General features: G+C 33.3%; 1 protein-coding gene across 2 annotated transcripts in view; it reads left to right on the top strand.

Annotated features, from left to right (window-relative positions):
- The window catches only part of LOC133181024 (cilia- and flagella-associated protein 46-like), a 58,918-nt gene that overhangs the window by 25,745 nt on the left and 8,427 nt on the right, over nucleotides 1-24,746 (top strand). Inside the window, exons 18-57 of one of the 2 annotated variants that reach the window (XM_061315552.1) lie at nucleotides 906-1,040; nucleotides 1,852-2,083; nucleotides 2,199-2,332; nucleotides 2,543-2,755; nucleotides 3,003-3,264; nucleotides 3,916-4,065; nucleotides 5,866-5,976; nucleotides 6,411-6,589; nucleotides 6,830-6,961; nucleotides 7,164-7,335; nucleotides 9,375-9,533; nucleotides 9,785-9,855; nucleotides 10,077-10,152; nucleotides 12,544-12,651; nucleotides 12,985-13,150; nucleotides 13,919-13,954; nucleotides 15,023-15,229; nucleotides 15,476-15,645; nucleotides 15,869-16,084; nucleotides 16,389-16,457; nucleotides 16,645-16,793; nucleotides 16,954-17,052; nucleotides 17,300-17,462; nucleotides 17,590-17,682; nucleotides 17,778-17,831; nucleotides 17,955-18,062; nucleotides 18,221-18,319; nucleotides 18,440-18,546; nucleotides 18,717-18,807; nucleotides 19,132-19,356; nucleotides 19,616-19,762; nucleotides 20,458-20,531; nucleotides 20,627-20,705; nucleotides 21,000-21,086; nucleotides 21,196-21,300; nucleotides 21,493-21,582; nucleotides 22,114-22,203; nucleotides 22,541-22,723; nucleotides 22,902-22,999; nucleotides 23,149-23,240. In XM_061315552.1, coding sequence (XP_061171536.1) covers nucleotides 906-1,040; nucleotides 1,852-2,083; nucleotides 2,199-2,332; nucleotides 2,543-2,755; nucleotides 3,003-3,264; nucleotides 3,916-4,065; nucleotides 5,866-5,976; nucleotides 6,411-6,589; nucleotides 6,830-6,961; nucleotides 7,164-7,335; nucleotides 9,375-9,533; nucleotides 9,785-9,855; nucleotides 10,077-10,152; nucleotides 12,544-12,651; nucleotides 12,985-13,150; nucleotides 13,919-13,954; nucleotides 15,023-15,229; nucleotides 15,476-15,645; nucleotides 15,869-16,084; nucleotides 16,389-16,457; nucleotides 16,645-16,793; nucleotides 16,954-17,052; nucleotides 17,300-17,462; nucleotides 17,590-17,682; nucleotides 17,778-17,831; nucleotides 17,955-18,062; nucleotides 18,221-18,319; nucleotides 18,440-18,546; nucleotides 18,717-18,807; nucleotides 19,132-19,356; nucleotides 19,616-19,762; nucleotides 20,458-20,531; nucleotides 20,627-20,705; nucleotides 21,000-21,086; nucleotides 21,196-21,300; nucleotides 21,493-21,582; nucleotides 22,114-22,203; nucleotides 22,541-22,723; nucleotides 22,902-22,999; nucleotides 23,149-23,240 — 5,231 coding nt within the window. The remainder of the gene's footprint in view (nucleotides 1-905; nucleotides 1,041-1,851; nucleotides 2,084-2,198; nucleotides 2,333-2,542; nucleotides 2,756-3,002; nucleotides 3,265-3,915; nucleotides 4,066-5,865; nucleotides 5,977-6,410; nucleotides 6,590-6,829; nucleotides 6,962-7,163; nucleotides 7,336-9,374; nucleotides 9,534-9,784; nucleotides 9,856-10,076; nucleotides 10,153-12,543; nucleotides 12,652-12,984; nucleotides 13,151-13,918; nucleotides 13,955-15,022; nucleotides 15,230-15,475; nucleotides 15,646-15,868; nucleotides 16,085-16,388; nucleotides 16,458-16,644; nucleotides 16,794-16,953; nucleotides 17,053-17,299; nucleotides 17,463-17,589; nucleotides 17,683-17,777; nucleotides 17,832-17,954; nucleotides 18,063-18,220; nucleotides 18,320-18,439; nucleotides 18,547-18,716; nucleotides 18,808-19,131; nucleotides 19,357-19,615; nucleotides 19,763-20,457; nucleotides 20,532-20,626; nucleotides 20,706-20,999; nucleotides 21,087-21,195; nucleotides 21,301-21,492; nucleotides 21,583-22,113; nucleotides 22,204-22,540; nucleotides 22,724-22,901; nucleotides 23,000-23,148; nucleotides 23,241-24,746) is intronic. The other variant, XM_061315553.1, reaches the window with a different exon arrangement.

Genomic DNA, 24,746 nt, shown 5'->3' with positions numbered 1-24,746 from the left:
TAGATATTCCATAATTTTAAGTCCTGATATAAAGCTGAACATTAGGTTAAAAGATACGTTATCATTGTACTTTTTTGAAATAAGAATTCGATTTAAGAATATATATATTTTATAAAGTACATGTAGATTTATTTGTGAATGTAACTTTTTTTTTAACTTTTAAACAATCAATTGGTTCCAGAGTTGAAAATGATAGAGAACAGTTAAGTATTGTGTGTTAAACTACATATAGCTAATTAAAAATCCCATTGGCATAGTCAGCTGTTGGCATTGATGTGTTGTACAGTAGCTTTCAAAACATTCATGAAATACATAGTGTTGGTATGAAAATACTTCATTGTATGTATATTAAAAAATCCCCACCCCCATTTTGAATAGAAGATAGGGACTTTGAGTCTAGAATTTTAACAATATCAGTCTGTATAATAAATGACCTCAAAATATACCATTATTTAGAAGTATAAAAAAATAAATTGTATTAATGTAGAATTTTAGTTAGTGCTGCATATTTACATAATGTATTTGATTTTCAGCAAAATGGTTAATATACCCTATGTATCAACAAAAGATTTAATAAACAAAAAAAATGAAAATTGAATTATTTTTAAAAAGAAATGAGTGTAACATACTTGAAATACTTCATGAAAACAGGAACTACTCATGTCATTAATAGCTGCAACTTTTAATTGATTAAATCTTTCAACAAATTCACTGCATGAAACTTTAATGTTTGAACTAATGATGCATAAGATATGACAATTTTTGGAAGAAAATAAATCAGAATTATATGAATTTTATGAGCATTTATTTTAAGGTCAAGGAAATTCAAATTTACTACAAAGTCTTAGAACATTTCAATCCCCCGATTTTCATGTTGAAATAAGATTACATTCACTGATTTTCAGAGCGAGACTCTGGGGAGACCTTGCTAAGACGGCACGTAAACAGGAAGTCTGGGATGTGTGTCGAGTAGCTGCTCGATTTTGTCTCCTGTATGATGATGGACGATGGAAGAATGTTCCACCCCCCAAAATGGAAAGGTATGGCTGAGAAACATGTTCAATTTTCTTGAATGATATTAGTTTTTGAAGTACATGAATGTATGCAGTAATAGCATGATGTTCCTAAAGCACAGTGGCACCTTGTTAATCCAGATGACAGTTATGGAGTTTTTTTCACTTCTTGATGATAATTTTTTGAGATCAAATATCACATAATACAAAGGGGATTCAGTGATTGGGTGGCTTCAGTTATTCTCTGTATAGAGTTGAATTCATAATACACTGTATTCAAATAAATGTATCGTTGCTTCTTTTGAATGATTTAAGAGTATGAAAATTCTCCTTTCAAATTTCATTTTTTCACATCCATTTTATTTTGTTTTGTGGTGTTAGCGTAATGTAAGTATAGAAATTGCATGCTCTTTGATGTGGAAGCTAGCTAATTTTTCTTCAAATGTTTATCGGTCAAAATCATAAAAAATGTTATCATCCATTTCAGCAATTTCTTCTTGCAGTGTGCTGTGGCATAAACTGTGATCCTATGCTTTTAATCTTTAATTGTTATCTACATTGTATTTACAAACTTTGGCATTCATTGAAAAGGGAAGTTATAACATTATGATATTTGAATTGTATATCCATCAAAAAATTGTCTTCAGTGACAGAAAACCTATGAACTTTTGTAATATTTGTTAGATTACAACAATGATGTATAATTTTTCTTTCTAAATCTCTTGTTGATAACTGTATGAGTGTGAATTTGAAAAAAAAATTTTAGAGATTGGTAATGCATAAAAATATGTATTTCAAAACATATTCCAAACGTTCACCTACAAATATATATTTTTAGCCCAAAACCTTCCGAAAAAGCCAAGACTCCAGCACCACCTGTTGAGCAGTCAACCACCACAGCAGGAGGTGAAGTGGCACCCTCTACTGTTGACATGTCAGATAGGAAGAGTCGCATGGTGACCCAGCAGTCCATGGGAGGCAGTCGACCTACAAGTCCAGAAAGGACTGTACCACTGTATGACAAAGATCTCATCAGAATGCTTGCAGAGGTCGCTTTCATTCAGGGGGAGGTAACTGGCATCAGTAACATTTTCTCTACCATAATCCATTGTCTTTGCAAATTTCAAAAGCCTAGGGATATGTGTGTTTCTAGCAGAAATGAGAAACTACCATTGTCCATTACAGGCTACTGTCCATTTGTTGAGGACAGAAGGTGTTCAGCTGAATGATATGCCTATCCCACCAGTGGATAAGAGCAAACGACCCAAAGGTTATGTCGCCAAAAAACCAGAGGAAGATCCAGACTGGATTGAATATTGGTAATTCTGGGTCATATTGACTTTATATGAAAAAATTATTTCAAGTAGGATTTTAGTATGATCTCTGTAATTCTTAGATTATCTGATATTGAAAATGTGTGGACAAATCTAATATGAGTAAAGAAATGATGAATTTATTGTTTGATTCATGTTCTGTTATATCACAATACATTAATTCAGAAATTTATCTTGAATAATAATTCTTGACAGTGATTGGATAAAGTCTCTGTCAGCTGATGCCACTCAGAGTTTTCTGAGAGGTCTGGAGTTGGGGGTGGAGCTAGAGGAACCCTGGCTGGTGTGCAGTGCTGCAGCTTATATATGGAACTATAACAATCATGTTCTGACACAGAGGAGACACAGAGAGGTCATGGACACTTTGACAAAGGTCGTAGAGGGCATTAAAAAAGTGGGGCATGATGGGTAAGTCAAAAGGTCATAATGGTCATATTTAATGCATTGTATTTGATATTAATGGGTAGGAGCTATGGAGTGAGGAACATACTATCATTTGAGACTGATATATTTAATTATTGCTGCGTAGATTTATTTTCATTTACCTCTTTTTTATGATATTAATTTGGGACATGTTTTATGTACAATATAGCAAATTTATGTTTGAAAGTCAAGATTTATAGCATTTCTAAATATTTTGACTTTACTTAAACAGGGAAACCATGATGTTGGTAAACATTTGTGGGGCTCTGGCCTTTGCTTTGATGTGTCCCTGGATACCAGATGAACCAGTCAAAGAAATGCAAGAGCCCTCCTCTCCATCCCCCACAGCAGCCCCATCCCCAGGGGGAGGAAAAAAGGGAGGTAAAGGAGCCCCTCCTGCTGCTGCCTCCCCAGCCAAGGGAAAAGCCCCCATTCCTAGCAACCAGGTCACCATCAGTCCTGATGCCATGCCTGATCTCAAGAAAGCCATTGAAGTATGAATATCTTGTAAATACAGTCTATAAATCTTTAGTACTTTTACATAGCACATGCCTTGCATAATCTCAAGAAAGCGATCGAAGTATGAATATCTTATGTCTAAAACCACTCTATACTATCTATAAATGTGTATGTAGTATTTCTGCACAGCACATGTCATGCATAATCTCAAGAAATGTAATATAAATGTGTAGTATTCATACCATGCCTGATCTCAAGAGAGCCATCAAAGTATGGATATCTTATTTCTAACACTGCTGAATATAATTGATAAATTGTAGCATTTTTAAACAGACTTTAATTGCAAAGAAAAGAAATTACCTCCTCTGCAAATGCAGCTGGTTAATAATATAAAGTGAGCAAGGAAATTTAATCAACAAAGTATCAATAGTCAATAAGGATGCTTTCAAACCTTTCAAAGAATATTGATTTTTATAAGTTATAGAGAAAACACATTTTTATGATAGTGATTTTTTAAAAAATCTTTTGACCTTATTTTAAAATTCTTATAAATGCCAATATTATTATGAGTACCCTCAAGCACCAGTGTTCCTTGAACACTCTAAGTATAGGTATTTCCAAGATCACTATATTACATTATTTTCATTGATTAAAAGTAGAACATACATGTATAATGATATTTCTAGGTATGTGAGTACGCCATAGAAGTAACTAATGGAAGTAAAGAGGCTAATGTTGTTCCTATTGGAGTGAGACAGCCATTACTACAGACCTGGGTCCTGGCCAAACAGATGGCTCAGCAACAGATCCCCAAGACACTGGGAGCAGATGACGAGGTAACAGAAGTCTCATAGATTTAGATCTGTCATGAGTAGTGATATCAATGTGTGTAAATGTATACTCAGTGTTTGAAATAACTGTGCTCCCGACCGCCCGGGACGCTCAAATTTTGCAGCGGATGAACAGATTTGCTAGTACAGTACAATTCGTTTATTATCATAGTTTATTTGTCAGGCCAAAACTTTATAATAAGCGACTTTTATAATAACCATAGTCGGCTGAAATTCATGTCCGACGGCTGACGATACGACGTTTGTGTAAATTATTGGATGTATTGTACATCTTACGTTACATATAATTTCGATTTTTTAGGTTTATTTGAAATACAAGTTAACTGACATATCATTTCACAATATTTACTTACTGTTTCAACTTTTTATTGTAAATAAATTCACTTAAATAAAGCTTAATACTCTTCAAACTCAATCTTCTAGATCCCTTGGCATCCATCTTGTTTATTTTGATCTACTTTCATTTTCAATTTATGGTCAATTCAAATTACCAATGTTTCGTTTTTTTTTTTTTTTTGTTTTTTGTTTTTTTTTTGGTCACATATTAAATAAATTAACACAGCAACAAAGCATGCATTCAAATTGTTTCTTTTATTCATCCAAAGTAGACATAAAAAAAATTACCTATTTACACTTAATGTCGCCGTATAATTAAAATTAATTGATACACTGATGAGCATATGCATTCAAAGCCGCTTGGACAGACTGGTGAAAGAGTTAATTTCACTTAATTATTTCTTAATTAATCGGGTAGTTTTGTAAATGTAATTAACTATGAACACTGATCCAAATACCAAGCGTAAGAAAGCTTGGGTTAATATTGACACTAAATTTAGTTTCAACACCTTTGGTAAAACGTATTACGAACGTACAATTCAGGATTAACGTAAGAAGAAAATAAGTTAGGAAAAAAAAAACAGTTCGTGTTATCCTGTCATGTACTTTATGAAATAAACAGACTCCCTGTCAATCGCTCAGGTAAGTGCACTGAAGTGTGACTAATCTCCCCAGTCTTTCACTATCGGCAAATTTCAAAGTGAAAATCAAGCCATTGTGTATAGACAAGCGACAGTGCATGAACCACAGGTGTAGATAGGTGTTATCTTTTGTTTTATTGATTGTCCCAAGAGTGAAAAGGTGTGAAAAAAAATATTACGGACGGAAATTTACTATTATAGTAAGCGAAGTGTATACTTTTACCTATGATAATAACAGACGAAATTTATAATGAATTATTAAGAAATGGTTTTGTGTTTCAGATATCTATGATAAAATAAGAAGTATGATATAAAACCAGTATGATAAAAAACGAATTGTACTGTATCAACGCCTGGCTGGACGTTTTAAAATTTGTCATAAATTAAAATTCATATAATTGATAAATATCTCTCAAATCAAGTAATAGTATCTGTAGCTAAATGTAACAAGCAAAGGGGTAGAATTCAACAGCCTATGGATTCGGGATGGAAGTTATGGTGATCGTGCCCCATTCACATTATTGCTAAAAGCAAATTTATAAAAGACTTATTTTCTCGAGCTAGTAGAGTTTTGGCAGGGCTGAAAACTTTCACCAGCAGTCAGCCCTGCATGTCTAGCTAATTCTACCTTGAGTTTCAAACACTGGTATACTTTAATAGTAACTCTGGAATGTCATTTGCCTCAGATTTTTCAAGAGAGCTATTTAATGCTTTAATTGATTTCTTGTTATGCTTGTTTATCAGTGGAACGAATTTAAACAATGTTAACTTTTTATCAACTCTTTAACATATTTTTTTCTGTTTGCAGCCATACTCAGAGGGTCAGAGGCAGATGACCAGAGCTATTGTAGCAGTGGAATTGATACATGTGTCCAGGAATGGAATCATGGAATTCAAGGAGGCACCTAATGTCAATGAGGTAAAACATAAACACCATCAATAAACATGTATTTACATGTGTCTATTATATATTTCTTGTATTAATACCATTTAGATGAGTACATGTTTATGTGTGTTCTAGTTTTCATTAATCCACAGATTGAATGTTCCATAAGGAAATCTAAATATTACCATTATGATAACAATTATCAACTTTTATAGGCTACATTGTTGCTTGTAGCTGCTTTTTATTTCCAGGTAGTTGAAATATAAGTTATGAACATGCAAATTGCTCATTTTAAGATATTTGATTTAGCTAAATAGTGAACTTATAATTACTATAAGTTCACTATTTAGCTAAATCAAATATCTTAAAATGAGCAATTTGCATGTTCTTAACTTATATTTCAACTACCTGGAAATAATTGTTGTCTTATCTTAACCAAAGAGCTAACACAATTATTGACATGATAGATTGCTAACATGATCGAGGAGTGTAAGTGGTCAGATAAATTTGTGGAGCTCCAGCTGTGGACCCGCCTAGCCTCCCTGTCCTATCAGGTCAAGAACCACCAACTGGTGGTCAGGTGCAGCAAGAAGGCGCTTAGGTTTGCCACAATCGGCACTCAACCAAAGAACAGGAAAATGGATGCGTAAGTCACAGCTAGCAGTTATCAAGATGTCTGTGCGAAACCAAAAATAATAAATGTCTTTTAATGTGAACTAAAATCTTAGCTGTATTTTTTAATCTTTGTTGCCAAGCTACTTTTAAATTAATTGTTTTTTGATGAATTGGCCCTTATATTAATATGTGCAATTTTATTTTGATCTCTGTCATGAGATTTTAGTTCCATTTGCCGTATTTTGTTATTATCTAACTTGTTTGCTTTCAGTCACCGCTATGCTGTAGAACAGGAGATGTTATCCTACGCCAGTGGTGTTCTGGGTCAGAGTCTGATAGACAATATGTCTGGTAAGAACGCCATTAGACGGGAGGCTCTGGAAGCATTCCTCAACAGTGCAAGGTAAAATACGTCAAGAAAAATCTTGATAAAAAAATATGAAATACTCTGAAAACATGGAAAATAGTGATGATTGAAAAAGTGAAACAGTAGAGATTACAAAGTTTGCTGATGCCACAGTATATGATTGTTATGTATGTATCAAGGAAATCCCAAAAATAAAAAAAATATTTTCTTGGTCTAATGATTATATTTTTCTTTCCAGATTTGCAAGAAATGCAGAAAATTACGATTTAGTGATGACAGCTGTCCGTCACTACTGGAATGCCTGCCTCCCTCTCGTCAGCCAACCAATAGAAAGAGAACTTCTTAGAGAGCCAATCAAAGTCATGCTGCAATGTATTACCGCCACTGCAGAAAAAGTTAAAAAGACTGAGGTATGCTTCTTTTGGGTAGAAGGGGGGGGGGGGGGCAACCCTACACCTTGTTCAAGTCAAAAGATTGCAGAAATTTTTATGCCCCCATAATTGAAGATTCGGAGGCATATAGTTTTTGCCCTGTCCGTCCGTCTGTCTATCTGACTGTCTGTCTGTCTGTCCGCAAAAACTTTAACCTTGCCCAAAACTTTTGATTGGTTGAAGATATGTCTTTCATATTTCACATGTGTCATGTGTATTCCTTGTGACGAGATCTTTCTTTGGGTACCATAAAATTTGACCTTTTAACCTTGACCTTGGAGTTTGACCCACTTTTTGCAAAATTTTTTCAGACTTTAGCCATGGCCATAACTTTTGAATAGTTGGAGCTAGGGCTTTCAAACTTAACATGGGTATACCTTGTGACAAGACCTTCCTTCGGATACCAACAACTTTGACCCTATGACCTTTACCTTGGAGTTTGACCTACAGGTAACTCTCGAAACCTCGAAGTCCGCGGGACCGAGGAAAAACTTCGAGAAATCAAGAGTTCGAGTTTTCAAGAGTCCCGAATTTTCCGGGTTTGTTGACAGGTTTTAAAATTAGTCTTACCGGATGTAATGATTTTCATGCAGTGCTAACCTTTTACACGTGGTTTTTATAAAACAACGATATATTTTCGTAATTCAGATGAATATTTCATTAAACTGAGTAAAGCAAAAATGTATATCGTCATATCATGTATATTTATTTATTCTTTGTAATACGGACATCATACTATGCATTCGTTACATGAAAACGACATTCTACAGCGTCGTACATAGCATTGACTATTCCAAACATGATCACTGAACGAAGTTCTGTAAGTATTTGTCGAATAATAGTCGTCATATTGACATTGAGGCTGTTTCTGCTTTTTTCATATTTCGTTTAACTTTGACACTGACTCGAAATAAAAATTAAATTAGTTTTTTGTCTTTTAATAAATTACTACTTTTCAATGACACTGCGTCTCTAAATTATCGTAAGACAGTCGATGATAATTATTTTAATAGCATATAGGCAAAATATGATTCATTATAAATCAATTATCACCTTGCAGCATAAGTGTCACCTGAATAAACATCCTGTTCCTCGAGACCCGCGTCTTCTGCCTGGGGCCATTTAAATGTCCAGGTAAAGGTGCTAATTATATAATCTTGTATACACATAGCCACTTCGAGGTATCGAGGGTAAATTCTAATAGAATATGCATAGCGGGACTGCATTTTGACTTCGAGGGATCAAGGGTTTCGAGAGATCAAGAGTTCGAGAAATCAAGAGTAAATTTGCTTAGTTATATAGTGGAAAAATTCGGGACCGGAGACTCACTTCGAGCGATCAAGAACTTCGAGAGATCGAAGTTCGAGCCATCAAGAGTTACCTGTACTTTTGAAAAAACGTTAACCTTGGCCATAACTTTTGAACAATTGGTGCTAGGGTTTTCATACTTCACATGAGTAATCCTTGTGACAAGACTTTTCTTTGAATACCAAAAACTTTGACACTTTGACCTTGACCTTGGAGTTTGACCTACTTTTGAAAAACTTTAACCTTGGCCATAACTTTTGAACGGTTAGTGCTAGGGCTTTCATATTTCACATATGTAGTCCTTGTGACAAGACCTTCCTTTGGATTCCAACAACTTGGACCTTTTGACCTTGACCTTGGAGTTTGACCTACTTTTGTGTATTTCTTGTGAGAAGGCCTTTCCTTGGGCACCATTAATTTTGACATTTGAACTTGACCTTGATGTTTGACTTACTTTTGAAAAACTTTAACCTTTTCCATATCTATTCAATGGTTGCTGCTAGGGTTTTCATATTTCACAGATATATTCCTCGAGACAAGACCTTGCTTTGGGTACCAATTTATTTGATTTGCATTGGAGAAAGTTTATCCTTTGTTATGAGTTGCCATACAGGGGCATCAGTGTTTCACAAACACATCTTGTTTAACTGAGTTTCTTCAACATATCTTTAGATAAAATTGTGGCTACTAATTTCTCCTCTTACTTGCAGGAGAAGACAGAAGAGGATGAGGAAGAGGGAGGAGAAGATGATCAAGGTGTGGAGACAGCCCCCGAGAAACCAAAAAGTTCCACGATTGGCAGTCCAGAGGATGATCTGACACTGAGGGCCTCCATGTATGGAGTCCTTTTCCAGTCTTATGCTGACAAAGTAAGCCTACACATACAAAGTATCCCTAGAATGAGGTAATGAAGAAAAACATCCCATGAAAGCTAGTTCAAAGTCTTACTTATGGCATGTACTAGACATGGGATTTCAGTTTCATGGGGAATTTATATGAAATAATTTGGTATCTTTTCTTTAGGAGACATTGTCATAAAGAAAGATTTTTTTAATCTATAAAGAATTAGAAAAGTAAGTTAACTTTGAAATTCAATGATTTTTTTGAATTTTTTCATTAGCAACAATGGGAGGAGGGCCTTCAAGCTATGGACCAGGCCATTAATGATATGCCACGGACCAAGCACAGACTGTAAGTGTATTGTCAAACTATGAATCAAGCACAAATTGTAGATTTAACTCTGAACTCTAAATGAAACAAAACATATTTTGCTTTATTTTCATGGCATTGAAATGAAAGTGCTCTGCCTTGTCAAATTGATCTATTTTTAATTCTAAAAAATCATTACAGAGATTATGATGTTATTAAATGTAAAGAAATCATATACTTAATCAAATAACTATTTTTTGTAGACTGATATTTAAGCACAGGGTTATGACCAAAGCAAAGCTAGGACGAAGAGTTAACATGGATATTCAGAAATTCAAGGTACTATAATTAGAGTTTATTCTTCAGTCATCACAGATAACTAATCTCTCTAATTACAACGATGTTTTTAGAAATTCAAATGTTTCAATGTTTCACAATTAATAAAGATTTTGTATTGTTGCTATTTAACATGTACTTAACATTCAATCCAAATATTATGATATATTAGCTCTATGGAAGAAGAGTAAGTGAATTCATCTGAAAAATTATTTTTGTCTGGATTTACTTTACAGAATGTTGGACAGTTTTTGTTACTTGATGCATTGATTTATTTTCAGGAAGTTATTGTTATATTTTATTATAGTGTTTATAGAAGTGTCTTTATTTCACTAGGTCCATGCTTAAAGTGTCTTATATCCAATGTTGATTTTGAGATTTGAGTCTCGCTTTATCAGGTTTTATATAAACTATTGATTTTAATAATTTTTTTATTTTTATTTTTTAAATGCAAGTAGTGGTTGTGTTTGTCTTAAATTTTTAATACATTTGAAGATTAATGCACTGTTTCAGAAATATATCATTAGGGTTTGATAATTGACAAACATTTCAAGCCAGACTTTCATTGATTGGGGGGGGGGGGGTGGAACTAAGCACTTTTTTAATGATGAATTTTTTAATTTAATTCTAATAAATGTGATGTTTTATTGCATCTGCAGGAAGAGGTAAAGCAAAACAAGAATGAGAAATTGTAGCTTGATTAAGTGACAGTAAATATAATAGAGCTTACACAACACAGATGCTATGATACATATTGACACTGCCTTCCTCCAAATTTTGTGTCTCCCCATGTAGCTTAGAAAATATGAAAAAGTTTCGTTTGAAGTTTCTACATTTTTAAAAGAAAGCAAAACACAAATGCGGCAATGTCTGACATTATGGTGTAAAACTATATACTGCTTATAGCACCAGAGAATGTCAATGTTTACAATGCACTCAGCACAATCCAGTTATAAACAAATTCCCGAAGGCTTGTTTGGCTTTTTTTCCCGAGTTTTGTCGCAAGAATTTGAACATATCAAGTTCAAAAAGGCAGAATGTATATGTTCCAAAAGTGAAGAGGGATACATTTCTGAAAGTTTAAAATTTTTATTGAAATTTTTTTTTTAAATATGAGGCCAGAGTACTGTACGTGTACATAAATTGGCGTATTCAAAATTTAGCACAATCACTCTGTAAGGAGTTGTTTGCAAAATCATGAATTAGCGCTATACATGTCCGTACCATATATTGTATTTATAAATGATTTCTTTGTGGTATTCATGAATTAGCGCATCGTTATCTGCGCCAAAGCCTCTAAAATATCAAGCCAGCTTTTTGAGGTACACATACAGTATGTTGTGGACCCCTACTTTCAGCTGAACCCCACACTTCAAAAAGTTCTGCCCATTGCACTTAAATTAATAAAATTATCCACCACATCCAACTATTGTTAATATCCCTGGCATACCCAAAAAAACTAGACAGTGGTTCATACATGTATTTACATGTATATGTGAAATAAAAATGCAAAGATAAATAAAAAATGTTGTCTAATAGAAATGAAAAACATGAAGCATTCCATGTTAATTTCCATAGTCCCCGCCCTCTGATGTGTCAGACACCTTGACAGCTCATGAAATTGGCATGCATATGAGACACTTGACCTTTCACTTGGTGAAATTTGCATTCAATTGTAAATATCAAAACATTAAACACACTTAACTTTCAGAGAGTTATCAAAGAGAAAACAGAAATGCAAATAATCATGTATTAAATATGCAAGTCAGAACATGTTTTATCTACAACAATGGATATTAACAACACAAATTAAACTTTCATAAAAAAGTTACAAAATAATGTAATTTAAAACTCCACATTTTGCCTTTTGCAAACTTCCTTGTGAATATATTTATTTTGTAAACTCTCATCACAATGTCAAGCATTAAGCCATTCATACACTATAAAATTTGTCAAAATTAAGTCATGTGTACTTGGAAAATCTATAGATTAGATTCCAATGGATCAAAAACAAGCTTACAAAGAGAGATAGAGTAATGTGAAGATGTACCCTCCTCCTTGCTTCAATAAGTTCAGTTTTTCCAAGCAATAGTTGAATATTTGTAAACTAGTGTAATCATGAAATTTTTATTTGTTAATAAAATGTTTTAAATTTTATAAAAAATATTTTAAATTTTTTTTATTAAAAGCCAGTATTATATCCTATAGATTTTCAATACTTCTAATGATAAAAAATAATATTTAATTTAATGTTAAATTCTTTTTTTTAAGAATGAAATATTGAATATTTATATTTTGAATGCAACACCTCAGGCTATGCTATAACTAGTAGTTCTGTACAATGAATTATATGTTGATTTTATTTTGTAATTTTTCTGTGATTTTCTGTCACAGGATGAGAGTGAGGATTATGTAGCTCACATGTGGAGAAGGGTTGCCCTGAGCTCAAAAGAAACACTTGAACAGCTTATCTCCTACCAGGCAGCCATTGAGGCCCTGAATGTAAGGAAACTACATGATTGTATTTATTTTAAGTGCTATGATATCTTTTTAAAAATATATATATATATATCAAAGTTTTATGGAAGTACTAATAACTTTAAATGATGATATGAGCCAAGATAATAATATTTTTTCTGTCATTCTTGTCTCATTTCTCGAAATTTCCATCATATAGTCCTATATAAAACATCCTATATAAAATGAGGATTTTATGCAAGGAAAAAGGCATTATTTCATATTAATTCATTCATATTATAATACATGTTCTTCATTCAAAGAGAGCATATCAATCTCTATTATTTTTAATAAAATATGATCACTTGACCATTGTAGAGTCCAAGCAATGAGTGGCTTAAGGTGGACTACCTGCTGGAGTTTGGACAATGGCTGTATTCCAATGAGTTCCCCCTCCAGGACGCTATTGACCAGTTGGAATGGGCAGTGGACATCATGTTAAACATGAAGACAGAAACTGATCTCAAAAAGGAGGCAGAAGCAGGTCAGAGAATTACACACTTCTTAAGAGATTCTCATGTATTCTATTTATTTAATCGGAGATGGATTGAAGTATGGTATTAGAAAATCAGCAAAAAATGCACTTCGTGCTGCAAAGGAGTCAATCATGAAAGAAAGAAGTGGTTAAATTTTTTTTGCACATTAAACAACTTTAATAATACAAAGGTTCCTGAATATTCAAATAAAATGTTACATTTCTCTGTATTTTTGTTGACTTGTAACATTCCTTACAACAGCAATGTCTTCAGTTGATATAAAATCTACCCGTAAGTGTGTTTCCTGTGTAGAATGTTTAGCATCCAAGGGATGGGCTAGAATTTTTATTGCTTGGCTTTCATCTGTTTCAAATTTGTGATATAATTTTTTTTTTATCTTAATTGGTTCATTGACTTAAGCTTGAAATTTCTACATAAAAATTTTTTCTATAATAGAACAAATAAAGAGGAAGGAGAATTTTTAAATTTATAATATACATGTATATTATGACTTTTAATGCTAGTTCTGCTCTCTATTGCCAAATATTGCTCTTTTTTTTATTTTAAAGGAAAAATAAGATGCATGTAAAGAAATTGATCATAATTATTATTTTTAGTTTTCCTCTAAATATGTCTGTTAACTAGAGTATTAAAATGGATGAAAAGACAAATTGAAAATGTCTGCATGCAGCACATGTTGGCATCACAGACATGTGATATGTAGTATGACACAGCATGGTAGGGTGTTCTGATTTGTTTTGTTTTGTCATACACAGCAAAAAAAGGCTCTGCTGCTGGGAGACGTGGCAAAGGTACACAGTCAATGTCATGCACACTCTTCACTCCTTGCACTCTCTTTTATAGCAAACCTTTTAGTGATAATGAATTCAGTATTTTCTTATACCCATACTCTTTATAAAAAAATGTAGCTCCAAAAATTAGATTACATCTAGCTGTTGTCTTTCAGAGTATGATACTGCATGACTTTATTGAAAATCAAATAAGTTTTCACAGTTGCGGTACTCAAAAGAGTTGCAGTAGTCAAAAAATGTTAACTTTATAATCTTCATGCAGTATCCAATTACACATTTGATATGTGCATGACTACTCTGTATGATTTTAAGTAGCCATCAAGAAGTGCACATTGATCTGTTTGTGATTTTGAATTGTAAACAAGATGAATAGTTTTACAGTACCCTGCACACTATGTTGTGAAGCTATTGTTTTTCACCCTGAACAATGAACAATTATACATCTTTTGTTTAATTAGAAGCTGATGCTTCAAGTACTAGTATGTTATAGCACTATCTCAGATCTTTGTTTTTACTTTGTGTAGCATAGAATCTATTTTTTCTTATTTGTCTGTAGTTAACCATATGTTTTATTTAACTTTTATTCAACAAATAAATTAAAATAAAAATAGAATCAAACTACCACTTATAATATGTTTTATCATTACACCCTATATCCCGTTTTTTCTTTTAGAATCTGAAACACATTTTTCTCAGTGGAAAGTTTTGCACTCTTTCATTCTTTAAAATATATTTCATTAAGCAACAAGTTGTCATCAACAATATCATCATTTCCCTTTCAAAACTTTCTTTTATCTAATGCTATGAGGTGCTCACTTAAAAACAATTATTCTACACTATCTACTTTGTAATTGTATGATGAGTACACTTTAATTTTTTTTGGCAAGTATAAAATATAGGTACATGTATTGGTAAAAATAAAATTTATCATTCATATTTTGTTGGAGGGTTTTATATCAAAATATGTTCACATAACATAATACCTTGTACACACATTTTTATGACAACCAAGGAAAAAGGTAATGTTTTAAGTGTCTCTAGATTAAAAAAAATTTACACCCATAATAGGAGCAGCAAAAGGAAAGGCAGACAAGAAAAGACCAGGAAAGGGGTCTGCCAAGGCTAAGCCAGCCCAAATGCCTACCCTGAGTAAAACCCCCATCCCTGGGGACAAATCATCTGATGCTGCCTCTGACAGTAAGAGTGTGACCAGTGAAGCTGACAGTGATCTGATGGCTGAAGGCATCATCCCTATTGCTAAACAGGCAGTCATTGGTCAGTGGTAACTTTATAATTTGTCAATTTTGAAGTTCATTCATCTTTTATTTTTTATACTCAGTCCTAAAAAGAATTACACATGAATTAATGTTATGTATTCAAAAAAAACATTACTTCAATAAAATATTTTGCTTTTTGTGGAGATATTGAAACAATTTTGTAGCACTAACCAGTTTTCATTATTGTATGATTTAAAATATAATTGAGTAATAATGTTTGCTTTTTTGACCTCAATTAATACAGGTGTGCTGCCCAACAACCCTTCTCTGACCATTAATGACTTGGATGATGTTCGACAGATTGATGGCCTGTTTAGGGCCCATGTCCTGCTGGCCGAATTAGCTGGACGCTCATCTCAAGACTACAAGGATTATCTCCTCATGGCCCATGCCTATCTCGTTAGACTTTGGCAGGTTTGTATAGCAATTATATATTAGAAAATGTTTGCTATATTGCACAAGTGAAATACTTGTAAAAGACACAAACTTCATTGTTATTGAACCAACAATAATTCATTTATAATCAAACTTTTGTACCCTTCAATTTTCTTATTTGTCTTTTTAAAGCAAAACTACTGACACTTCTTAAACATACAGCTTTAAAAAGTGTACAGATTTTGTGGAACTCTTCTTTCAGATCACAGTTCCAATATCTGGACCAGTGATGAAGGAAATTGCCAAAAATCCCCCAGCTGCAGCTGAAGATAAAAATGCTGTGTCCGCCAAGGGGAAAGGCAAGGGTGGGAAGGATGAGAAAAAGGAGCCCGTCAAAGAAAAGCCCAAGAGGAAGGGCCCACTGGACACACTGCCCAGCACTGTGGAGGAATGGGCACAGTATGACATTCCTGATGAGGTGAGTGTTTTAGAGTTATTTGTTTTTGTATATCTCTGTTATACCCAATATTATTGTTCATTGTTAGTATGGTTAGAAGAAAAAACTGCAAATTTTTGTAAATGTTTCAGCTTTATTTTTATTTTTTAGTTACTGCCTCCAGTGCATTTTTTAAACATTTTTTATAAAATGTTTTTGATATTGCAGAAAACTTTCCTATTGCCATAAAGGGGGCAGTTAGTCTAATTATTTTGAATGTTTTACAAATAGATTATTGAAACAAGAAAGGGGTCAATCTAAATAATTTTGAATGTTTTACTTATAGATTATTGAAGCATTCCATCATGAAATGATGAAGGTGACAGGCATTAACTCCCATACTATTCAGAAGCCGGTAAGTTATTTATTGTTTATAACCATCAATTAGTTTTATACAATTTAGCGTACTATCAAAGCATTTTTGTTTCAGATATATGATATGCAGTTATCTTGTTAGAATAGCTTGAATGTCTTTAGACTGATATCTTAAGAAAATGTTGCTTCTTGATTGATATTAATGTTACATTTCATTTCAACCATAGATGCTGACTTTGTACTACCTGGACACTCTGGTGAACTGTTTGAGGGATATTGGCTACAATCACTTGACATTACCAGTCCTGGCCTTTGAAGATTTGATGTCCAGAGATTTACTGAAGTGTGAGCCCCTCCATGTTCTAGTTCATGCAAAGTAAGCAGACTGTACAGTCTCAGTTTTTTGTAACGGATCTATTTATCAAAGAATTTGTAATCTTTAAGGGGAAGGGGGGGGGGGGGGGGGGGTTGGCATAGCAAAATCTTTAAGTATTTTTGAAAGAATGGCATTCACATTTTCATTTTTTTTTTTCAAGGGCTGCTGAAGTGTGTTTGGAGTTGAACTTGAAGAATGGATACAACTTCCATGAGAAAACAGCAGGTCCTGTTGTACTGAATGAGGAACATCAGGCACTGTGAGTATTAGTTTAAAAGGACATTATAATGTGTATGGAAAGAAAAAATACAATTTATACACTCAGATTCATTTTTATGTTTTATGATATAAACCAGTAGACCATGCATGGCCATAAATATGAATACTGCACCTCTTACTGCAAATATTATGATTTTTGTTTTAATTTTACTTCAGTTGGATGATTAAAACCAGATCAGTGTATTTGACTTACAGTGAAATTACTGTGTTATTATTTTGCATTTTAGGTCGAGAGATGAAATAACCTTGTGGAAGGAGAAACAGATGCAGGTGGAGAGAGAAGAAGCCAGGGTAAAGGAGTCGCTGGCCAAACTAGCCGAGGAGAGCAGGGGGAGTCAGCTGACCAAGAGGGCAACCAACAAAGGAGGGACATCCCTCCTAGAAAACAAGGTAAGACAATGGAGATCTTAATAAAGGGGAATAATCAGGGAAATCAGCTGATCAAACAGTTGGCAATATCAGGTGACTGGGCAAAAAAGATAATCAAATGTGAAATATTGAGTAATTTCATTTTTAGGAGGAAACAATCGAGTCCCATCTTGGTAAAACTCTGGGTAACATTACATACAGAGATGTATGGACTGACACTGCAGAGCTGCTCATTAGACAGGTAAGACTATCATAAACAAATTCTATGCAGAACTTTATGATCTGTCTACAAAGGGATGTCAGGAGTTACTATGTATTCTTATTTTATCATTGTAGTGTCACTACCAGAGTGCCAGGGAATTCCTGAATGAAGCCAATAACGCAGCCCTGGTAAGAACCACAGCAATCAAAATATGGTGTTACAATTAATACTACTATAACAGCAAATGCAGAATATCATATCTTCAATAATGATTTGGGATACATTTGATATAATTGTTTGTATTTTTTCAGGCCTTTGAAGACAATGTTTTACGAGGCAGAATCTTGTATCTGTTGGGCCAGTTGTCATTGGAGGAAGCTCAGTACAAGCAGGCTTTTAATTTAGCTCTCGAAGCACAGGTTTGTATCATTCAACTATATATAGAGCTTTTATTTATTTCATTTGAATATGAATAAAATCATTCTATGTTAACTTATTATAATGTCAAAAGTTTGTAATTTTGTCAACTGTATTCAATCTGTACAGAACTCTAAAATGCTTACATATCTCTACACAGAGAGAATATAATGGTGATGAGATGTTCTGGTACAAGACAAGTATGCTAATGGTAGAGGCCACTTTGAAAGACTATGAGAATCGTAAAGCACAGAGAATTGTGAGTTCAAAATGGTTTTACTGATTTTTTTTTTATAAATCAATAGTACTGGAAATATCCTGGTCATGCAGGCACTGTATTTGTATGTGATTGTGAAAATAATGAAATTTTTGTCACCAGGCCAGAGGAATACTTGTTCACAGTATCAATGAGTTCCAGAGAATTGCTGATGAAAGACCAAACAGAACAAGTGTCAATATCTATATCCTTGCCATGTTGGAGGCCAAGTGAGTAGAAAAGGCTCTGATGAAAATCACAAATCTACAGTCTTGGCAGACAAAAAAAAAAAAAAGAAATTCAGAACTTTATTCACCTGTATGGTTGATAGATTAGTACAATATGTGAAAATCTAATTATATATTGTACAAGTGATGAATACTGTTTGACATTTTCACAGACTAGCCAGTGTCCAGACACAGGTCATACTCAGTGGAGACAAGGACATCAATGATCCCAAAGTCATGAAGAAAATGCTGGCTGCATGTGAGGTCAGTCATATACAGGAATTTCAGGGGGAACAACTCTCTGCTCAGTGAAATTAGTTTTTCTTTAAATGATGATAATTTCTAAAAGAAGGTGGAGAAAGATGCAATCAAATGTAGTGTATTATATGGTGCAAAATTTGAAATGCCAATTTCTGCTGAAGATGAAAATTTTATAAAGGTAACATCTCTCCTAGACTGGCTCATACTTCCATAAATTTTCCTCATATTGAATGAAAATTTTGGATTGATTTCTTCTCAAATTAAGTCCTTGTCCACTAGTAAATTTTAGAAGGAAAATTGCAGATGTTTTTGTTCTTTTCCATGTAGAAATTTGAGTCCTCCACAGAGAAACTGATAAAGTTAGGCTACAAGAGAGAAGCTTTCCCTGTGATGAAGGAACATGCCATGGTGCTGTGTAACATGGCAAGACACTCAATAGAAAAGGAGATAATACATACCTACTATCTACAGTCCATGATGGTGCTGAAGGAGGGGGTTAATCTGGCTGAGGAGACTTTCTGGGATACACTAACCCTCACTTCACTGCAAGAGGTGACTGAAAAATTATATCTAGAAATAGAGAAACTTTGGTCTTTTTATTATTATTATTATTCATTTAATTATTTTATTTTATTATTATTTTTTGAAAGAAACAGAGTACATGTACTGGGGATTTTTTATAATAATTTGTTTTGTTTTGACCTTTAAGGTTAATACATATACTATATTCAAAGCAGAGTACAGAAGAATTTGAGATCAACTGAAATCAAAGCATTGCCATATATTTACTCAGTATTTTTGTTTATTTCAGGTGCGTAACGTAAGCTTGCCCACCCAGAGGGAACTAGCAGACATGTACATTGTGTGTGGAGAGGTCATGCTTGAGTTGTTCAGAGTTCATGCAAAGGAGACTCGATCTCAACAACTTGAAGATCTCAGGAAAGGATCAGTGGTCAAGGTAAAGTCAAACTGGATACTCCTGGTATATCAGATCAAACACATTGAAGGAATGTCTTGTGAATTGGCTTTGTGTATCATTTTGAAGATGCAAGAATTGGGCGACACATTTTTTTCCAGTTAATAGATAGTGCAAAGAGTGGTATGAAGTAAAGCAAGCTCTTTAGACTTTGTAAGAACAGAGAAAATTCAAACTGAAATCTGTACATTCGTCAAGCAAATTTGGTGTGAAACCTTCTCAGAATTCTTTTGCTACCACAATTCTATGCATTGATAGTGAATATACCAATACTGCAGTTATTGTGAAGATTGGGTTCTACTGAGAGCTTTAAGGAAACAAAACTAATTGCACCTCTCTATGATGCCTTTTGTTAAAAAATTGCACTATTTAGACTCTGTTATGGAAGTGCAATTAACAAACGTCATGTGACATCACAATCTAGACTGGTCTTGTGCTGTTTGAAGAGATGGAATGAAGTAGAAAGTGTAAAATGTAAAGGTGTTTGATGGTATCCAGTAATAAATACAACTGCGCTCGCCCCAACGGTTGCACCTTTAAACATATTGCATTACCACCAAAAATTCATTATAAAAATATCTCTTCAGAACTCTAGGGAGATTAAAATCATTTCAAAAATAGGATTATAAAATGTACTAGTAAATTCATTTAGAAATACAATGTTTTTGATTTTTAAGATGGTGGAGGACTTTATCAGTACAACCCCACAGTTTTATTCTCACATGGAAAAAGAATGGCTGGATGCCACAAAGTGAGTATAATTACCTCTTTTTTAACATTGTATTTTGAATTTCAAATACCTACATTGATTTATCTTCTACCAATATATTAACTCTTATTTTGAAGGGTAATTGCTGAGGATGCCCTGCTGAAGTTTGTCTCTGCCCACAACATGTCTGGACATATTCTTAAGCTGAGGGCCAGGGTAAGACTACAAAGATCTGTAATTAGCCTTCCGACACCCCCAGGCATCCTGCTGTAATGATTTTTCCCTCACTTCCTGGTGTCCTGTCTTTATGAGCATCAATGTAGAAAACTGTATTTCTTGTTAGAAGTCAATCAGTTTCTGTTGTCAAAGAATGGACAACCCTGATTAAAAAAAATAGTGTAGTAAACTACAGTAACTATAGTAAATCAAAGAATGTGTTTTCAATTGGCATATTTTATGTAAAATTATTTGAGAGAATAACTGTATTATTGTTTGTCCACTTACTTACAGGCTTTGTGTGGAGTAGGAAAAACTCTACATGCCTTTGCCTTATATGCTAGTCCTGATCCACCAACTCAATGGGTGGTACATGAAATGGTGAGTTTATAATTTCAGAAAGTTGTAAAGACTATGTACATGTAGGTATAAACTGCAATACATTTATTTGACATTAATTCTGCAATTTATGTGTTTTGTGTGTATCTAGGAGCTGAGCAGGATAGAGCATCCAGAGGACCAGGCATCAGAACGCAGTGAGGACCAGGAGTCTAATCAGTTCCTGCGCTACACCAAACAGATCAAGAAAATCAAGGTAGGAGATCCAAGTATAGCTTTTGTAATATTTTTTTCAAAATTGGCTGATGTTTTTCTGGGTCAATATAGTGTAATAAATCATTTTACCATAATGAAACAACTCAACTGTAAAAAGAACCAGTAAATTTCAGCTTTTTTTAGAGACCTTGATAGAAATGATTTAAAGATCACTTCTTATGTGTACTTCCAGAAACATGATGATATATGCCACCACTATCTGGCCCAGGCTTCGGAATGTCTTGTACAAGGACTTAATGTGGCTCTGCAGAACCACTTCTCTGTAAGTATGCTGCATCACTTAAAACATTCTGTGTATATGACAATGAATTCCCAACAGAATTTACTTATTTCTGCACTAGTTACAGATACATCTTGTGTGGAAATCTATATTGGGCTTGTGAAGTACCTAAAATTTGATGCAAATTAGGCAACATTTGATAAAATTTGGAAAACTAATTGATTGCCTTCTTATGGCCTTTGTGTTTTATCACTCATGTGACTAAAGTGTACTGTAAACAAGTATTTATTTTAGCAGAGATCATATTTTAGCTCTTTTCGCACTACTTCATGTCTGCTAATTCATGCTTATGCTAATACATTATTTAATTATACTTGTTATGTTTATGTAATAAGTATAATTATACATTATTACTTATTCTTGTCATTTTTAAGACTCAAGTGCGCTTATTTATAATTGGCTAATCAATTTAGGAGGAAGATGCTTTTGGACCTTGTTTATACATTATTTATGTTCATGTATCAAATGATTACTATCATAAAAAACTGCAATATTACATTTGTAATTGTGTAGGACATTGCTGGCAGTATCTCTTTGGAGCTGGTAGAATGCTGTGGACAATATGACCCCCAGTCTGCCAGTCTCTTCCTAGCATTACATCAGGTACGTTAATGAGGGAAAAATCGTTTTAAATGTAATCTCTACTAGATTTCATACAACATTTGCTTCTAAAGATAAATACTTAAAATCTGTAAAATACTGTAAAGCTTTGAATTGTGAAGGTTTATACATTCAGAGCTAAGGAAAGTAAATAAATTCTTGTTAATCATGTTAATTTCAATAGTAGATATTTATTTTTTAGATTGTATTGTATATGATTTACACATACTTTATTGTAAGCTTGATATTAAGGGTGTGTAATAGGAGATCTTCAATGAATATTCCTTGTATTTTTGGAGTGAACACAAAGTATATAATATTTTGGTATGTTTGATTTTAGAGCTGTTCTGCATCAATGGAGTTGGAAAAACTGCTAAAACGTGCACAGATGGATCCTTGTACTTCACGCTTGGCTGCACTGCTGCATCAGAGGAAAGCTATGTTAGACAAAGAAGTCAGTCTGAATCTGTCAGTGAGTGAGATGATGAAAACGGTCACTCAATCATTGGAGCAGAACTGGCAGGTATGTCATTATCCATTAAGTAGATCTTTTTATGTAGATTGAGGAATGGGAAAATGTAAAGGAGCTATGCTTTCTGAAACAAATGAAGATTGGGATAAACATAGATACAAAATATTGTACATGTATTTAATTTGAGTATTGTAAGTCTTTAATTAGAAAAATTATTCTTTCATTGCAGGCCTGGAAGAATCTAGAAGTACAAACCAATCATTTGGAACTTCTCAAGGATTTCCCACCTCACTTCAATTTTATTATTCTCCAGCATTCTCCAGACAAGTAGGTTCTAAAATGACATGCCTCAAAATAATGAAAAAAATGTATTTTCAATCAAATATGACAATTAAACAATTTAGATAAAAAAATAATTAAATTAATAGTTTTCCTGACTAATGTCATTGTTGAATATGTAAAATGTTTTGTTGTAGGTCATTCTTGTATGGTGCTATTTTAGACAAACCCAAAAACACTGCCTTAGCTGGGGGAGGAGGCAAAAACCCCAAACAACAAGCACCACCAGGTAACCTTATTCTTAAGACTTTATAAAAGATCTGAATTGCCCTACATTAAACAATGTGACTTCATATTCAAACACAGGGATGAATGAGGCATAAGAATTGGGGGTTATTGAACAAAGGTCAAGGTCATAAGATCAAGATAATTGAATTTTTTTGTGACATAATGAGAGTTCTTCTGAACCAAATAAATTGATATTTACAATACAGGTTAAAGATGGTTAAAAGAAAACACCTACTGATTTTAAGGTTATTTTATTAGAAGTCAAGGTCAAAGGATCAAAATTATAGATATGACTGTTTATTAGAGAAGAAAATCTTTAAGATAATCTAGTATATATACACTCATATTTAAAGCATCAAAAGGTTAAGATTATTCTGCTGAGGATATTGTTGGGTCCAGTCAGTTTCCTAGATTTTATTGGATTATCTTGTAATTTCAAAAGAAAGTCACCTGCATGGTGCATTGTTGCAACCACTATTGAAATAACGACCACTATTGAAATAATTATTTCGACAGTGGTTGAGAGTGCATTTCAAAACTAAACACTGGTTGTAACCACTATTGAAATAACGTTCACTATTGAAATAATTATTTCAATAGTGGTTGAGAGTGCATTTCAAATCCAAACACATGATGTAACCACTATTGAAATAACGTTCACTATTGAAATAATTATTTCAATAGTGGTTGAGAGTGCATTTCAAATCCAAACACATGATGTAACCACTATTGAAATAACGTTCACTATTGAAATAATTATTTCAATAGTGGTTGAATGTGCATTTCAGAACCAAATACAGGTTGCAATCACTTATGAAATAACGTTCACTATTGAAACAATGATTTCAATAGAGGTTTTGAATGCTTTTCAGAAATGAAACCAGGTTGCAACCACTATTGAAATAATGTTCACCTCTATCTGTAATTATGATCCTTTCCTTTCCAAATCAATGGCAAAATGAACCTTAAATATAACAAAATCACTTAAAACTTGCATATATTGATTAATTGTCTGTTGGTTTTCGCCGAGTCTGCCAGATTCAGCAGAAGCTTGCTTATAAACATTTGCATTTGTATTAATTTTAAGTACGTCAGTTAAATCATAGATGTCCGTATATTAATGGTAATTTTTAGAAAGGAAAAGAAAACATTAATTTACACATCATAATTTAAACTCAATAAATTAATTTATTATGTTGAAAAACGTAATGAACAAGTCATCCTTATATTTTTCTTTCATTAGAGGGGTCATTTCAGTAAGGCTTGCAATATGGTTTTGGTATTGAAATCATTGTCAGCAGCCATAAAATAATTATTTCAATCACTGTTGAAATCATTATTTCAATCACTATTGAAATCATTATTTCATCACTATTCAAGTCTTTATTTTAAAAGTGAACATTATTTCAATAATGGTTGCAACCTGGTTAAAGCTTTAAAAAGCATTCAAAACCTCTGTTGAAATCATTGTTTCAATAGTGAACGTTACATTGTATTTCAAAAGTGG

Source organism: Saccostrea echinata, unplaced genomic scaffold (assembly GCF_033153115.1).
Source record: "Saccostrea echinata isolate AGI-Se365-2 ecotype Australia unplaced genomic scaffold, CSIRO_AGI_Sech_v1 ptg000008l, whole genome shotgun sequence".
NCBI classification, from domain to species: Eukaryota; Metazoa; Mollusca; class Bivalvia; order Ostreida; family Ostreidae; genus Saccostrea; species Saccostrea echinata.
The sequence above is the reverse complement of the archived record's forward strand: the minus strand, read 5'-3'. Positions and strand labels throughout refer to the sequence as shown.